This window comes from Mastigoproctus giganteus, chromosome 8 (assembly GCF_048544385.1).
Source record: "Mastigoproctus giganteus isolate SK-2022 chromosome 8, ASM4854438v1, whole genome shotgun sequence".
NCBI classification, from domain to species: domain Eukaryota; kingdom Metazoa; phylum Arthropoda; class Arachnida; order Uropygi; family Thelyphonidae; genus Mastigoproctus; species Mastigoproctus giganteus.
In genome coordinates, this window is record NC_143582.1 from 221,553,764 (window position 1) to 221,572,735 (window position 18,972).

At 36.8% G+C, this 18,972-nt stretch overlaps 1 protein-coding gene across 1 annotated transcript in view; it reads left to right on the top strand.

Annotated features, from left to right (window-relative positions):
* LOC150082346 (protein O-mannosyl-transferase TMTC3-like) overlaps window positions 1-18,972 on the top strand; it is a 257,040-nt gene that overhangs the window by 178,574 nt on the left and 59,494 nt on the right. Inside the window, exons 10-13 of the mRNA XM_090380488.1 lie at window positions 338-421; window positions 3,412-3,549; window positions 13,458-13,551; window positions 17,409-17,543. Coding sequence (XP_090236614.1) covers window positions 338-421; window positions 3,412-3,549; window positions 13,458-13,551; window positions 17,409-17,543 — 451 coding nt within the window. The remainder of the gene's footprint in view (window positions 1-337; window positions 422-3,411; window positions 3,550-13,457; window positions 13,552-17,408; window positions 17,544-18,972) is intronic.

The window sequence follows — 18,972 nt, forward strand, 5'->3', positions numbered from 1 at the left end:
ATAACTCATCCAGTGGGTAGTTGATTGCTGGAACAGACTTCCATCTGTTGTTGTGGAAGTTGATAGCTTAAATAAATTTAAGGCTGAACTAGACAAATATTTGGAGTGACCAGATGGGTGAAACGGGAAGGTTTTTTTTTTTTTTTTTTTGGCTGATGCTCTATAAGCTTGCTTTCTTGCATCGTATGCCTCAACTAATGCTAATGCTAATAAAAATCCTTATTTTTATCATAAGAGGGCTGCAGCCCGTTTAACTCCTGTCTGGGATTGCCACTGTTGATCTTTATATGTATTTGTTAAACTATTAGTCTGGCTCATGACATTTTGTTTCTCTCAGGAAACAAAAACCAATGCTAGCTGCAGGACTCATTCTCCTTTTGTGCCTTAATATAATGAAAACCATACTCCGGAATCTAGATTGGTAAGTGTAAACAGAAGTAAAAGCTACTATAATACTAATTTTTATTACTGTGTTTATCATATTTCTAATAGCAGGAAATATTTGTTTATACAGTAGATAAACTAGTTTCCAAGGTTATGGTAGGAATAAAGATTGAGGGAGGGGAAGGGAGGGGGTTACAGGCCACATCTGGTTAAATCTTGACCCAAATATAGCCCAGTGACTCAGCCAACAGCATTATTGAAAATTATAAAACCTTTTTGAGCCTTTAAGATGTGGAAACCCTCAGGTGAGAAATATTAAAAGTAATATTAAAATATTAGAAATGAGTAGAACTGTGTTAAAATTATACTTCAGATACCATCACACTTCTGGCCAGAGTACTTAAATAATTACTGGGTGCCTGACCTGCCTCCTCATGGAAAAGTGTGGGCAACTGTGGGTCCCAATAGGGGCCCAATGGCTAAATGGTCAGAGAAACAACAGAATGTAATACTACACAGCAAACCACTCCCCACACACTTTTTAAATCTCTGGCCTCCAAAGAGTTCTGTGTCACTTACAAAGAATACAATGCGGAGATGGGGGACCCCCCCAGGGCCACTGTAGCTGAAGTATCGTACATTATCAATAGATGTTGAAGTTCTTGTTCTTCTTGGTGCTCCACATTGCTGTTCACAACTTCAATTTTTGCGTTTGAGAAGCCAGACTTTACAAAACAGTTCACGACAGTTTGTTTTCTAATTGCGTTTACTGAAGAGGAAATCCATTGAATCGCATCTTTTTTTTTTTTCTGGCTGATTCTGCATAAGCTTGCTTTCTTGCATCAAATGCCTCTACTAATGCTAATGCTAATTCATCTAGGATGCTGATTTTCTTTGCAAGGTCACTCGCACATGTTACATCGTTCATGTTTGCAATGATATGTCTTAAAACACGTTTTCTGTAGTGAAGTTTAAAATTTTTTATTATCCCTTGATCCAAGGGCTGACATTCTGCAGATGTGTTTGGTGGCAGAAAAACGATTTGAATGTTGGACAATTCAATGTGCGGGTGAGATGCAGCATTATCCATGAAAAGAATAATTTTTCTGTTTTGACGAATCATGTTTTGGTTAAAGTGACTTATCCATTCGCTCATGATATCTCGTGTCATCCATGCTTTTTTATTAGACTTCCAGTCAACATTCAAAAGATTCAACTTTATGCCCTTTGCTGTCAGACAGCTTTATGCCCTTTGCTGTCAGACAGCTTTATGCCCTTTTGCCGGTGTCGTCAGACAACTAACACACTTCTGGCCATGGTCATTCTGATTAACTGGGTGAATTTAAGCAACACAGTTCTTGTTTATAAAAATTTAATTTTGGAAACAAATTAGTGTCCAAGATAGTAAGAGAAGGGAGATAACATCCTAAGGGTAATTGATCCCTGATTATGCAGAGAGGTCCACTGACTCCACCCGACCTGCTAATGATCAGTTCTCTAGTGATTGTATACATTGATTTTAATCCTTGAGTGAAAAAATGTATTTTTATATATACAGGGTAAGTTAATTAAGGTAAGTCAAAATTATGTATCCCATAATTTGCAAATTTGATAATAAATTTAAATAAATTTTTTATTTAACAACTGAATTGCATATTTGACTTTTGTTTAAAAGAAACTCATTAAGATGTTCAAAATGTCATCCTCTGGTATGCATGCATAAATGATCTTTTTTTAATGCTCCTACATACATTGTAGGTGCTTAAGTCAGTTGAAATTCTGTGTGTTTCTTGCTGTATCTTCATCTACAAATCAACCAGTGTTTATGGTTTTTGAGCACACCTTATCTTTCAGTTAACACCCATGCAAAAAATCTAAGGGAATTAGGTCTGGAGACCTTGGAGGATATTCAAAAGCACCATTTGGAAGTGCATTATCCTGTTGAAAAACACCATCTTATCCGAAAACATGCTTCTTATATTGAGTACTGCATAATTCCTTGGCGGACTATGGCCATAGACACCAATGCACCTAAAAAATTCCCAAACAACCAGCAAGCATAATTCCTTAACATTTCATGATGATTCTTCCCAGTAACAGCACCATTAAATCTATAAGATCTGATAAATCCACAAGAGGAAATTGCCATCCACACAGTTATCCCTTGCAAGTTAACATATTTCTGCAAAGTGAGGTGAGAATTTCCACCGATTCAGTAAACTGAACATCCTGATCACTGAGAGGAGTGGTATATGTGACCAGGGACTGGGATTTGTTCCCGAACATGTTGCTGTTAACAAAGGTAATAATTTTGGTGTAATAGTGTATTAATTTTTGGTTATCTCTTAAAGTAGTTGTTTGGTCAATTAGCACAGTCTTCATACAATGTTATTAATGTCTCATAAAGTGAATCTACCAAATGAGTTTTATTGGTATTGCACTACTAATATCCAAAAGAGCAGTTTAGGGTGGTGGATAGAATAATGGAAATACCTATTAAAAGTCAGTTTGTATGGCATTGTATGGTTCCTTGTGTAACCAGATGGCATGAAATCTAAAGGAATCTGGAGCTGCTCTACAGGGATCTAGTACCATTCATCCACGAGGAAAGTTGCTAAGTAATTTGGGTAGTGGCAGAAACCTGTCACTGGCACCACTCCAGAAATTCTCATAAATGTGTTAGCACAGAACTCTGTGGCATTAAAATTACAGTTATTGCTGCAACTTACTCATCATAGCAAAAAAGTTTCACATTTATGCATTTCCCATTTTTATCTAAAGTATTTCCCTACATTTAATATTATTAAACTGACAGAAGAGTAATAATGATTGTTACAGCAGACTTTGCTATAGGCACTATATATAGCATATACTATAATATTATAGTATATATTATAGGCAGTACTTATAATAATGGATTTTCCACTCTTCTTAATTGTACATGTACAGCTATCAAATGTAAATAAGTATATTTATTTTAAAATGAATTCATTGACTCCCTTTTTTTTTTTTTTTTTGTATATTTAGGAAATCTGACTACACACTTTTCACAGCAGGTGTCAAAGTAAATCAAAGGAATGCAAAACTCTATAACAATTTAGGTCATGTATTTGAAACACAGAATAATTACCATATGGCTTTGGAATACTTTGTACAAGCTGTGAGGTAAGTTGCAGAAATATGCTGATTATAAAATAAAGCATAATTAACTTAATGATGATAAAAATGGCAATGCAAAAAAATTAAATACATATCAATATATACTGAATGAACAGTTTATTAGGTACACTGACCTATAATTACACCTCCTTTACTCCTTAGAAGCACCATTTGGAAGTGCATCATCCTGTTGAAAAGCACCATCATATCTGAAAACATGCTTCTGTTATTGAGTACTGCATAATTTCTTAACATTTCATGATAATTCTTCCCAGTAACAGCACCACTGGATCTATAAGATCTGATAAATCTGCAAGATTTATTAGATCTTGCAGATTCAGTGGTGCTGTTACTCATGGTATCAAAAGCTTTCCACAGTGGTGCTGGCCCATGCAGACATTTGCCTCTGATTGACAGCAGATCCTTGCTGCAAAATAGCACATTCTATCTCATCCCACAAATGCTCAATTGTGTTGAGATCTGGTGGTTGAGCAGGCTAGAGAATTCATCCTTAATACTTTTGGCTATTGTTAATAGGATTTAATGGCACAAGGCTTGTTCATTATTTTATTGGTAGGAACTGATATAGGAAGTTAATTAAAAGCAGTCATATAATGAATTCATTTCAAATAATTGTAGAATTCTGTCAAAGTTAGCACTGTTTCTTATAGGGTGATACAGTATTAATAGTTTAGATAAGGTTGACAAAGATTTGAAGGCTACAGTCTTGTCAGAATGGTAATGAGGGTAGTGTATAAAGATGTATTTCACAGTTAATAATAGTGTACATGCTGTGTAGGATCTTCCTCTGCAAGCAGAAAGAGATGCATTAGGTAGGTGTGGCCAATCCATGTTCTAGTAAGAACAACTTCTCCATGTTGATTTTTCCAAAACTGGAGTTACACAGTTGTGATTTGTATTTAAGTTGTAACAGTTTATCGTTTCTCTGAGATAACCATAGTTGCTTCCATTAATTGTGGCATGCTTGTTGCACAAGAGATTTATAATCTGGATATGGGACTTGTGCTTTTGTATAATACTGGCTGATAGGATGTTTAGCAGTTTAGATGCTTCATCTGCATTTTCATTTCCAGGAATTCAACTGTACTTTGGAATCCAACAGAATTTCACTGATTGGGAAGTTGCATCATGTTGAACCAAGATTGGATTTGTTTCATAAGGGTATGGGAAGGTAGAGATTTGCATTGTAGTGCAGTCATTGCAGTCAGGGAGCCTGTATAAATTATGATCTGTGGAGTAAGAGAATCGATGATATGATCAAGGGCTAATTCATTGCATACAGTTCAGCAGTGCTTGAACTGTATGCAATTAAGTACACGCTGCATGAAAATGATGTAGATATGGTGAAAGTAGGAAAGACAACTGCTGTACCTACAGTCATTTCTGTTTTCGATCCATCTGTATGCAATGGGAGTTTGGAATACATTGTCTAGCTCAGTGGTAGCCAACCATTTTCTGCAGTGTGCCACAAAGAAATTCAAAAATTTACCACATGCCACCATCACTTTGAGTGGCACAGCTTTGCCAATCTTATCATACAGGCAGTTCTAAGAGCCAAGTTGGTAACTACAGACCAGTTAATGTGATTTCATTGGTAGGGAATATCTTAAGAGCAATGACTAAGAGTGCAAACAAAGGACATTTATATAGAAAAGGCATTCTGAAAGACACACAACATGGTTTTTTTAAGGAAAATCATATTTAACTCAGCTTGTAAGCTATTTTGACACAGTTACTCATGAGTTGACTGAACTAGGGAACAATTTCAACATTGTTTATTTGGATTTTAGCAATGCATTTGACTCAGTACGTCATGAAAGACTACTGTATAAGCTGGAACATGCTGGGGGGATTAGTGAAAAAATTCAAACATAGATTGCTGGGTGGTTACAGGGCAGACGGTAGAGAGTTGTTATAAATAGATATTCTTCAGATTGATGTAAAATCAGAAGTGGGGTCCCCCAAGGATCACTTCTTGGAAAACCACTGTTTCTGATTTTCATAAACAACATCGACAATGGAATTTTTTTTTATGAAAACCCCAAACACGAAAGGTATCAAAACCTATAGTACTTAGTACCGTGCATGGGTTGAAGGAGAAGTATGGGGAAGGGGGATGCCGGAAACTTTGCTCTAGAGACTAAACATGGGTTTCAACACCTCAAGCCTCCAATAAGCAAAGTGGTAGTATTTCACCGGTTGCTGAAAGTCATCTACCACCTACTAATACCACCTACCACCACTACGAATAGCAGGCTTCGTGTCAAAATTTGCAGATGTCATAAAGATTAGTAAAGTAGTTAGCATTAGCATTAGTTGATTGGGGCATATTTACCCCCAGGGACTCACACCTGGTGAGTATGGATTTAGCACACCCAGGGTCCTGAGCTGGATATCACCATTCTTCTCTTTTTTGGTGATTTCCTTCTACTTCAGACTCTCTCTCTCTCTCTCTCTCTCTCTCTCTCTCTCTCTCTCTCTCTCTCTCTCTCTCTCTCTCTCTCTCTCTCTCTCTCTCTCTCAGGGTAACTTGGAATTTTTTTTTGGCTGGTGCAGCATAAGCCTCAGGCTTCCTTGCACTATGTGGCTAGTAATAATAATAATATGGTGCAAGAAAGCAAGCTTAATAGAGCATCAGCCAAAAAAAAAAAAAAAAAAAAACCAAAAACCTTCCCATTTCACCCATCCCAGTCACTCCAAATATTTGTCTAGTTCAGCCTTAAATTTATTTAAGCTATCAACTTCCACAACAATAGATGGAATTCTGTTCCAGCAATCAACTACCCGCTGGTGTTAAAGGCAAACTTTCGCACATCTATTCTATAACTGTTTTTCCTCAATTTGAATCTATGCCCCTCAGGTTCTTAATCTAAGCAAGTGGAAGTATCCCATCAGCATTGAGCCTGCTCAAACCATTTAAGGCCTTATACACCTCAATCAGATCACCTCGCAGGTACCTAGTCTCTGGATGCTGCAACATGCAGAACTTAAACCTCTCTTAGTAAGAGCACCCCTTTGTTCCTCTCACCAATCTTGTTGCCCTTCTCTGTATTCATTCTAGCAACTCTACATCCTTCCTAAAATGAGACCTCCAGACCTGTATGCAGTACTCAAGGTGTGGCCTGACCATTGCCTTATACAAAGGTATAATCACCTCCTTGTCTCTGCTAGAAAAATTCCTATATATCATTGACAAAACTCCATGGCCTACTCTGGCAGCCCACCTGCACTGCTCAGAAAACTTCATACTTGACTGCACAATTACCTCAGATTCCATCTGAGGTAATTGTGCAGATGAATATGAAAATTTTGCCAAAAGGTACCACACAGTTGGTACATTTGGGTTACTGCTACCCATATGCAGTACTTTGCATTTGTCAATATTAAACTTCAGTTGCCACTTCTCAGCCCATCTACCTAACTTTTCTAGATCTTGTTGCAGTAGCATACTGTCTTTACTATCATTAACAACCCTGCCAACCTTTGTATCATCTGCAAACTTGGACATTAACCCTGATATACCTTCATCAATATCATTCATAAATACACAAAACAACAATGGACTCAGCACCAAACCCTGGGAGACTCTATTAATAACATTAGTCCACGTAGAGCAGTGTCCATTTATTGCCATCTCCCATGCAACCATCCCTTTATCCATTGTAGCAACTTGCCCTTAATGCCATACTGCTCCAATTTGTACTTCCATGTTCAACAGTATCAAAAGCTTTCCTAAGATCCAAGTATATGATATCAAATTATTTTTTACATCCAGTTCCTTTGTACCACATTGTAGTATCCAATCAAATTGGTCAGACAAGACTTCTCCTTAACAAACCCATGCTGTGTCTGAACTATTACTTCAGTATTGTCTAGGTGATCCTGCATCTCTTCTTTAATCAGCGACTCCACTATTTTCCCCAGAACAGAAGATAAACTAACAGGTCTATAATTATTTGCATCACCCTTTGACCCCCTTTGTGAATTGGCGATACATCTGCACATCTCAAGACCATGGAGACCTCCCCCAAATCTAAGGATTCTCTCATGATTAAGGCTAATGGTTTGCTTACTTCCCTCGCTGACTCCTTCAATATAACTGGATAGATTACATCTGCCCCAGGTGTTTTTTTTATGTTTAACTTCAACAATTTCTCCTCCACTTTTCTCTCTGTTATTACAAAATCATTTAGCTCCCTGTTAGAGTTTAGTAAACTTCTGGCCTCCCCTTCCTTACAGAATTCCTCCTGGGTGAATGTAAATGCAAAATACTCATTCAGTTTGTCAGTGATCTGAGCAGAATCATCAACAGTCAAACCACCAACGTCAAGTGTACCAATCTGATTCATCCCCCTCCTTTAAAAGTTTACATAAGTAAAGAACTCTTTGTTGGTTTTCTTTGCATCCTTTGCCAAGGATTTCCCCTAATCAGCCTTCGTTTGCCTAATCTCCTTTGTGATTTGATTACAGATTAGCTTATATCTTCCATAGGCTTCTATGTCACCTGCTAATTAATATGCATCTCATGCATTTTTCTTCTCTGCCAAGAGCCTCATTAGTTCATCTGACATCCATTTAAGCCTAAATCTTGAACACTATTTCTTAGTTGGTATGAAAAGCCTAGTAGCTTCCAAGATTAATTCCTTGAAGGCTTCCCATTTAGAATTTACTGTTTTTAATGTCATCAGTTGATTCCACTGAATAGAATTTAAAAACTGCTTGAAAACACTGTAGTCACATTTATGAAAACAAAAACCCTTCCCTTTACCCTTGATGGTATGGTGCCTCTGTAGCCAGGTGGGCAGAAGCAGCAGTGCATAGCACACGTTTCTTGATTAGACCGGGGTTCAAGTCCGTGACCACCAAATATGGAGGATACAGAAAGGTCAGGGAATGACCACCGCATATCCCTAGAGCAATATGGCCTTAGTTGCTAATGCTCCTAAAAACCAAATAACAAACCAACAACAACAACCTTGATGGTAGTTACAACTTTAAGTAAATCCCACATCAATAGACTGTGATCACTGTCACCTAATGGTTCCTTTATCTGCAAATTCCGAATGCACGAGTCATCACTGCTGATGACTCATGCATTCGGAATTTGGTTGCCCCCTTGAACATGTTGCTGTAGAAAACAATCCTCAAATAAATCCACAAAAGTCTTGCTAGTGTAGTAGTGGTATATGATGTAAGAAAGCAAGTGTATGAGCTTATGCAGCACCAGCCAAAAAAAAAAAAAAAAATCACACCATTCCCTCTAAATGTTTGTCCAGTTCCTCCTTAAATTTATTTAACCTATCAATTTCCACAACGACAGATGGAAGTTTGTTCCAGCAATTAACCACCCGCTGGCTGAAGGCAAATTTCCGCAAATCTATTCTACAGCTGTCTTTCCTCAATTTGAATTTATGCTCCCCTAGGTTCATAATCTGAACAAGTGGAAGAATCCCATCAGAATTCAGTGTGCTCAACCATTCAAGGCCTTATACACCTCAATCAGATCACCATGCAGGTGCCTAGTCTCCAGCCATTGCAATTTGCAGAACTTAAGCCTCTCTTGGTAAGAGGATCCCTTCATTCTCCTCACCAATCTCGTTGCCCTTCTCTGTACACGCTCAAGCAAATCTACATCCTTCCTAAAATGAGGCCTCCAGACCTGTACGCAGTACTCAAGGCGTGGCCTGACCATTGCCTTATACAGAGGGACAATCACCTCCTTTTCCCTGCTAGCAAAATTCCTATATATCATTGACAAAACCCCATGACCTGCCCTGGCAGCCTGTCTGCATTGCTCAGAAAACTTCATATCTGACTGCACAATTACTACTAGGTCTTTTTCATTTTCTACCACCTTAATTGTAGTACCACACAGTTGGTACGTTTCTCTGGGGTTACTTCTACCCATATGCAGTACTTTGCATTTGTCAAGGTTAAACTTCAGTTGCCACTTCTCAGCCCATCTGCCCAAATTTTTTAGATCCTGTTGCAGTAGCACACTCCATTACTGTCATTAACAACCCTGCCAACCTTTGTATCATCTGCAAACTTTGACACTAAGCCTGATATATCTTCATGAATATCATTGATAAATATACAAAACAACAGTGGACCCAACATCGTACCCTGTGGGACTCCACTAATAACATTAGTCCACGAAGAGCAGCACCCATTGATTACCACCCTCTGTCTTCTCCCACTCAACCATCCTTTTATCAATTGTAGCAACTTACCTTTAATACCATTCTACTCCAATTTATACAGAAGTCTTCCATGCCCAACAGTATCAAAAGCTTTCCTGAAATCCAAGTATATGATATACCCCAGGGGCTCACATCTGGTGAGTATGGGTTTGGCAAACCCAGGGTCCTGCGCTTGATACCATCATTCTTCTCTTTCTTGCTTTCTTGGTGATTCCCCTTTACTTCTCTCTCTCTCTCTCAGGATAAAGCAGGAAATTTTTTTTTTTTGGCTGGTGCAGTATAAGCCTCAGGCTTCCTTGCACCATATGGCTAATAATAATAATAATAATATCAAAATTATTTTTTGCATCCAGTTCCTTTGTAACCACATCATAATATCCTATAAAATTTGTCAGACAAGACTTTCCCTTACCAAACCCATGCTGTGTCTGAATTAGTGCTGCAGTCTTGTCTAGATGATCCTGCAATGCATCTTTAACCAGTGACTCCATTATTTTACCCGGAACAGAAGTTAAACTAACAGGTCTGTAATTACTCGTGTCACCCTTCGAACTCCCTTTGTGAATTGGGGATACATTTGCACATCTCCAGTCCATGGGGACCTCCCCTGAGTCCAAGGATGCACTCATAATTATGGCTAAGGGTTTGCTTACTTCCTTTTCCGCCTCCTTTAATATAACTGGATCAATCCCATCCACCCCAGGTGCCTTTCTTATGTTTAACGTCAACGATTTCTCCTCCACTTTGCTCTCAGTTATTACAACATCATTAAGCACCTTGCTACAATTTGATAACCTTCTGGCATTTTCAAACCTTAATAACTCCTCATGTGTGAATGTAGATGCAAAATACTCATTGTTTGTTTGCTATCTGAGCAGGACCATCAACAGTTGAACCATCAACATCAAGTGGACCAATCAGATTCATCCCCTTCCTTTTAGAGTTTATATAAATAAAGAAATCCTTGCTGTTTTATTTAGCATCCTTTGCCAAAGATTTCTCGTAATCTGCCTTCTCCTGCATAACCTCCTTTGTGACTTGATTACAGACTAGCTTATATCTGCCATAGGCTTCTGCGTCGCCTGATAATTTATATACATCCTGTGCATTTTTCTTCTCTGTCACAAGTCTATTAGTTCATTTGATAACCATTTAGGTCTAAACCTTGAACAATATTTCTTAATAGGTATGAAACTTTTAGTAGCTTCCACAATTAATTCCTTGAATGCTTCCCACTTAGAATTTGCTGTTGGTAACATCATCAGTTGATCCCAATGTACAGAATTTAAAAACTGTCTGAGACCACTGTACTCACCTTTACGGAAGAAAAAACCCTTTCCTTTACCCCTGATGGTAATTATATCTTTAGCTAAATCCCACATCAGTACACTGTGATCACTGCCACCTAGTGTTCCTTTATCTGCAAATTCTTAATACACGAATGACCATTGCTGATTACCAGATCAAGAGTAATTACCCTCTCTGGTTGCCTCTCATACTCATCAGAGTCATTAAGCCTATAACACACTCCTACTCTCATTTTCCCTTTCCCCGAATTTATATCACACCAAACTGACTCAACATTGCACTGTCCACCCATATCAACTGGATGCACTTCCTTAGGCCTGACGTAGCCCAGTGGTCAGGAGCGAGAGTGCATAGCACGCGTTCCTTGAGTGGACTGGGGTTCAAGCCCGTGACTACTAAATATGATAAATATTTGTATTGACGATTTATTGTAAACTCTACTGACTTGGTTTTCGCGCTGGAGTATAAACAGAAAATTTGTTTATTTACATTTTATGTGTTTCTTAACTAACAGCATAACCCCTCCTGCCTTCCTTCCTTTCTATCCTTTCTGTACACATTGTACTCCCTAAATTCCAATTCTGCACTGCTTATATCTGTGTGACACCATGTCTCTGATATCCCAACAGTATCTGCCTTTGATGCCGTAATCAGCACTTCAAATTCATCAAATTTATTTACTATACTTCTGGCATTGGTGTAAGTGCAAGTATGCATGCACCTGTTCTTACTCTTAGTTACCCTAACACAGCACATGTATTTACTTGTTCCATGATGAATCCCAGCAGCTCTTGAAATCCCCAGCAACTTGCTCTCTAGGCTGCTGCTCCTTACAATAGAAGCAGTGCAAGAATTGCTTTCACCTCTGCCTGCGGCTATTGTTAATCTTTTAGTCTGTGAATCTCCCCAAGCTAGCCATTTTCCGATCCATCTAACATTGTCTCGATAGCATCAGCAAATATCCTTGCACCCTTTCTGTTTAAGTGTATCTCATCCCTGTAGAAGCAGTCTCTCCTGTTAGCAGGCACAGACCATGCTGAAAAAAATTCTACCCCATGAGCCTTGCACAATCTGTCCAGGGCTGAATTGATTGATAAGGCTCTTATCATATATTCCCTCCTATTGTGTCTGGGCAGAATAGCAGACACTTTCACATTCAACCCTAGCTTGCGACTTTTTTTCAACATTGACCTGTACATGTTAATTAAATCTGCAGATCTATTACTCTTAAGGTCATCAGTACCAACATGTACAACAATATCACCTTTTTGTGCCCTTAAAAGATGATATCTGCTCTACAACATCATCAACTTTTGCACCTGGCAGACATACCCTGCTCCTGTTCCATCTATTCTTTTTACCTTAACAAGCTAAAGATTGATCAGAAAAGTGACAGCTGCATTTTAATGCAGCAAAATGCAGGGTCTTACACTTGGGGAATAGCAAACCCTAAAATAACTTATATACTTGGTGGGGTTGAATTAAAAACTGTAGAGAAAGAAAGGGATGTTTGGGAGTTATCATATGGTCAAATATGAAGTTTTCTGAGCAGCCAGGAAAGCCCATGGTGTCCTATTGGTGATTTATTGAAAAATATCCAATAGTGATAGGAAAGTCATAATTCCACTGTATAAGGCAATTGTAAGACTACACTTGGAATACTGTGTCCAAGTATGGAAACCTCATCTAAAAAAAGACACTGCACTTCTTAAATGGCTCCAAAGTCAACATGGTTAGATTGGCAAAACAATTACCATACAAAGAAAGATTAATTATGTGGGCTAAGCTTGGCAACAAGGCACCTTAGAGGGAGACCTGATTGAGGTTTATTAGGCCCTAAGAGTGGTTAGTAAAATGAATGGAACCAAAATTTTCACTGTTATAAAGGATTCCAGAACTAAAGATCATAAATTCAAATTACAGGGGAAGAGGTTTAAACTAGATTCTGTAAAGTTTTATTTTAGCTAACAAGGTGGTTGAAGCTGACAATTTGAAGAAATTCAAAAGTCAACTGGATAGTTACCTATGTGAAAAGGGAAATGCATAATTTGTCTATTTTCTTATTTGTTTGTCTATATAGCTATTGCTGCAAAAACCTGCAGCTACCTTGCACTGTATGCTGTGTTTCTATTTCTCTCTTTCTGTATATTTCTATTTCTCTCTCTCTCTCTCTCTCTCTCTCTCTCTCTCTCTCTCTCTCTCTCTCTCTCTCTCTCTCTCTCTCTCTCTCTCTCTCTCTCTCTCTCTCTGTGTGTGTGTGTGTGTGTGTGTAATAATTTCTTTTAATAACTAAATGTTTATTTACATTCTATTTTTTTTAGTGTCATTTAGCTTTATTTCATTTCTTTTTTTATCTTAAACCAATTTCTTATACTTGCTCAGGATTCAGCAAGATGATATTGGAGCATATTTAAATGTTGGACGAACCTATACCAATTTGGGAATGCTAAAAGAAGCAGAGAAAGCCTTCTGGAAGGTAATTTTACCATTTATTAATAATGTCCTTGAATGACTCCTTAAACTCCTATAAAAGTAATAAATAAACAAAATTGAAGATAATTTTTTTAAACCAATATCCTTGTACAAAGGAAGAAATAAATAACTTTTCTGGAAAATATTAAAATAATTATTACTTATTTATTTCACACAATAGACCAAGTGACCATGCTTTGCTTTAATTTGTGCTTTTTTCTAGTCATATTTAGTTTTTCTAGATCATCTCTGCTGTTTTTATTCAAGTATCTAGGATAGGATAGGATTCCCTCTTTACCTTTTCTAGATTTTTTTTTCCATACCATAGTCCCCAACCTTCCAGTCTTTAAATAAAGGCTGAGGTAGGAGTCTTATTAAGTTAATTAAAAATCAATGGTATTCCTTTTTTTTTTTTTTTTTTCTCCCTAACAATTTTGGCAGTCCATTTACATGTGGTATTTTCCTTAACATTTTATTTTCCAAACTCTGTAATCTGGTATCATGAATCTTGCTTCTCCTCTACCTTCAGCAACTTATGAAACACTGCCCTTTAATGAGATGTTAATAATAAAATTTTAGCAAAATCTGATTAAACTATCATGGTTATATTAAAATCAATTGAACTGAAATTAATTTTTATAAAATCTGAATTTGTTTTATTTTATATCAGTATCCATAAGTGAGAATCATTTGCATATGTAATATATGCCTGTTCAAAAGGCATTGTCACAAGTAACAAATAATAATGAAATGAATACGTCACTGTGAAAAAAGATTGCTTTAACAAACTAACATTTTAACCTCTTTATGGGAGTTCTCTACAGGGTATAAATAATATAGAGATTTATCTACAGTAGATAGCCAGCTCTGAATAATGCTAGCATATTTGTAGATTACAGAGGTTACAGAACATAGAAGAAAAACAGACATACAAAGCAGAAATACAAGGTGTCACTATTAAGTAAGGAGACTGTTGCAATAAAATAAATATAACGAAATATTTTGTACCTTACGAGTTATCCCCTTCAAAATAATTGCATTGGGCTTATACACACTATTCCATACATTTCTTCCAAATACAGAAACATTTCTGGAAATCTACTGTAAATTCTTTTAACACTTTGGTAATTTTTTTTCTGAATATCTAGAATGGACTGAAAATGAGTTCCCTTCAGTATACTTTTCAGTTTAGGGAAGAGAAAAAACTCACAAGGGGTTAGGTATGGCTAGTAGGATGCAAGTTCACATACAGTTATTTGTTTTTTGGCCAGAAACTAGTGAACAGAGTGTGCATTGTGTGCTGGAGCATTGTATGTTTGATTGACAGCCTGATTTGGTACGATATATTCAGCCATAATAATTCCTTTAATATCAAAGAAAACAAGAAGCATGGTTTTCATATTTGATTTCGACATTCTTGCTTTTTTGGTCTAGGAGACTGTTTTGCCTTCCATTGCATTGATGTCATTTTAGTTTCTGGGTCATTCTGGAACAGCAACTTTCATTGCAAGTAATTACAGTACTCAGAAAGTGTGGATCTCCTTCAGTTTTTTTCAGAACCTCTTCACAAATTTGGAGTCTTCTCATTCTATGATGTTCATTCAAAGGTTTTGGCACCGTCGTGGAACACACTTTTCTCATGCTTAAATTTTCAGTTAAAATTTGTCTAACTGTTTCTTTGTCCATATTGAGTTCTTATGCCACCATTCCAATGCTTAAATGATGATCACTTCTAATCAGTGTCCTTACCCAGTCTACATTTTCACCAGTTTTCGTGGATATCAGACAGGTTGGTCATTCACCTTCCACATTTTCTCTTCCTTCTAAAAATCTTTTATGACATTCAAGCATGCAAGCTCTTGAGATGGTATCTTCACAAAAAACTTGGCTTAACAACTCATAACTTTCAGTTTTGTTAGAAATTTGACATTGATTCATTGTTCAATCCTTTTGTCATTTTTCTGGCAAACTGCAAAAACACAAAGTAATGAAAACCTGTGTCACTACAAAGCAAATGAGTGTGTTGGAACTTGTTAGACAAGTAGGAAAAGGTTCAAGGTCAACTGCTGTGCCTTTGTTTCATAGGTGGCACTTGGAATGTAGTAGCTGTGTGCAGTCTTGTTATTTAATAACCCACACCTCATAGGTTTGGTTTGGTGTTTAGAGATGCATTGGTTTCTGTATTCATAGTGTACCAGAAGAAATACATGATAAAGGTTGAAGTTAGTATTAGTATTAATAGTGACAAGACCATACAATGAATATCAAAATCATTCCTGTTATATTTGTTGTTAGGTCAAACTATGTACATGTTATTGAGCAAAGGAAATGCTGTTTGCCTTTGTTGGTAGTGAGAACAGTCAAGAAAAATATGTTTGACTGTAGATGGAGTAGGAAAGCTGAAGTAAGCTGGAAAATCATCAAGAGTCAGATATACATGTGAATTAAATATGCATGCACAGTTCTGACTCTTACAAGTTTTACTTCCTCCTATTTATTTGAACACATACTATACTTTGCGACAGCAACAAAAGTCACTGTTACAATCTGTGGAACAGATGAAATGAGGTTGTCATTAAATACAACTGCATGCCATGAGAGCAGATTAACCAGAGTTTCCTATTTGGAATGCTAGATAACATAGTTTATATAAATTCTGCATCCATTAAGGAGAATTCAGAAGAAACAGTAGCAATTTATGTACAATTTGATGAGATTATAATTTATATGAAGAAAATAATATTAACATTTTTGCACTCAATGGGAATAAAATTATTGGATATGTTTAGTTGAGTAATATCAGAGGTGGACTTGGCAAAAAATTCGTACCAGGGAAAACTTGTAGTGGCCTCATACTAGTGTTTATGGCCAAAATTACACCAGCCTTCATCGGCTCCGGCCTTTGGCCCACCGGGGTTTTTCCGGTAAGTCTTATGGCCAGTCTACCTCTGAGTAATATGCTTTTCTGCATATTGTTATGATGACTGCAGTGACTAAAGTTCATTCAAAACATTTAGTGATGGCTCAAGTTATTGTGTCAACAAAATAGGTGATTATTAACACACATTTCAAAATTAAAGCTGAAAGTACTTGAGATTAAATACAACTGCAACCCATGTGAGCAAATTAACCGTAGTTCTTATTTGAAATGTGTAGAGAATTTTAACCAAAGTGAGGACCAATGCAATATTAATTTCTCCTTGTCAGAGCCACTGTCAGGTAAACAGTCAGCATTAATAAAACCTCATGAAACAAAATCCACTGCAATATTCTTTAATTCCCATTTATCCAGTCACACACTGTTAATTCAGTAAGTCAGTATGCTTATAATCTGCGTAAATCAGTTACTCCTATACTGCTAATAGTGAGTGACTTTACTTTGTTATTGTGAAGCCTAAAGTCACTGTAATCTATGGAATGTCCAGTCTACGGAATATCAAGAGAATTAGAGCTGAGATTACAATCTCTGTAATATTAATTTCACCTCACCAAAAGGCATTGTCGATATTGGTACAGTTATTAAATGTTACAGATAAATGTTACAGTTATTAAACAGGATCCACTATAATTTTCAATAATTCACATTTTACCAGTTGAGCAGTGCAGTAAGGTCATTAAAATTTGCAACATTAAAACCACTGTTATGTTGCCTGAATTATTATGTAAATGTCATTATCTGCAGCACATTTTTTCATCAGAACTGGACTTTATACATTTACAGCATATACATATTCTCACTACAGAAGGTCTCTGTTGTCTATCACTTAAAAATTTGTCTCTTGAAAAATGAAAAGTGTCAGTTATCACAATTATGAGATTATTTTGTTACCTGTTTGCATTAATTTTATTTATAATCCACAGGCAAAGGAACTACTACCAAATCCTCGGCAGGGAGAGGTGTATAAAGCTAGAATAGCTCCAAGTCATCTCAATGTTTTTCTGAATCTAGGAAATCTACTATCCCGTAATATATCTCGTTTAGAAGAGGCTGATGCTGTAAGTATTAGTACAAAAACTTTATATGTACTATACTAATAAATTAAAATCGATTAGTTAATTAAAGTTTGCTAAACATACAAAATCACAAGATTTCATTAATATGTGATTTTTCAGCTAATATATATTAAGTGATTATAATGAAAACATAAGTTAATAATAAACTTCATTCCACATAAAATAAGAAAAAAATATGGCAACATTTTGAATTGCTGTATTGAATCCATCTTTAGCTTTCTGTGTTCTAATTATGGACAACAGCTTAAGCAGAATTGACTCAAGACTGTATCAATGTGCATCTGTATCAGTGTCACTGATAATACGTACAGAACAAACTCTATAACTTGGTGGTTTGTTGCTGGCTACAGTGTTACAGAGACAATTATTGAGGAGAATAATTTTACTTGTGATATGTTCCTGATTATTGCATAAGTACTGCATATGGGGTAACCCCAGAGTAATATATCAATTGTACTGTGGTACTACACTCAGGGTGGTTGAGAATGAAAAGGATCTGGGGATAATTGTGCAGACAGATACGAAGTTTTCTGAGCAGTGCAGACAGTTTACAAGAGTAGCTCATGGTGTCTTGTCAATGATATACAGGAATTTTTCTAGCAGGGATAAGGAGGTGATTATTCCCTTGTATAAGGCAATGGTCAGTCCACACCTCGAGTACTGTATACAGGTCTGCAGGCTTCATTTTAGGAAGGATGTAGAGTTGCTGGAATGACTACAGAGAAGGGCAACAAGATTAGTGAATGGAACAAAAGGTTACTCTTACAAAGAAAAGTTTGTTTTGCAAATTACAGTGTCTGGAGACTAGACACCTGCGAGGTGATCTGATTGAGTCGTATAAGGCCTTGAATGGTTTAAGCAAGCTCAATGCTGTTGGGATTCTTCCTCTTGCCCAGATTAATTGCCTGTGGGGATGTAAATTCAAATTAAGGAAAGACAGTTTGTAGAATAGATGAGTGGAAATTTGCCTTTAGCCAGCAGGTGGTTGATTGCTGGAAGAAATGTCCATCTGTCGATGTAGAAGTTGACAACTTAAATAAATTCAGCAAAGGTAAAGAAAACCAACACAAGAACAATGAGAAACATCAGATAACTTACGTGGAAAATTAGTTTGCCGATACGGCACTCTAGCGCTGCTCGCTCGGTAAACAGATGGTAGATGTTATCAGTCTGGAGCAAAGTCAAGAACGATATATTGATTGACAGGCAGGCGTGGAAAATGATGTGCTGATTGGTGTGCGAAGACAACACACGATAACATCAATTTAGTATCACTTTAGTTGCACTTAGCACTAATGGTAACTTGCCCTAATGAATGCTTGTATATATATATATATATATATATTGGGAAAGCGTTCATTAGGGCGCAGGTAAAGAAAGGAAAATACAGTCATAAAAAATAATTTTTTTA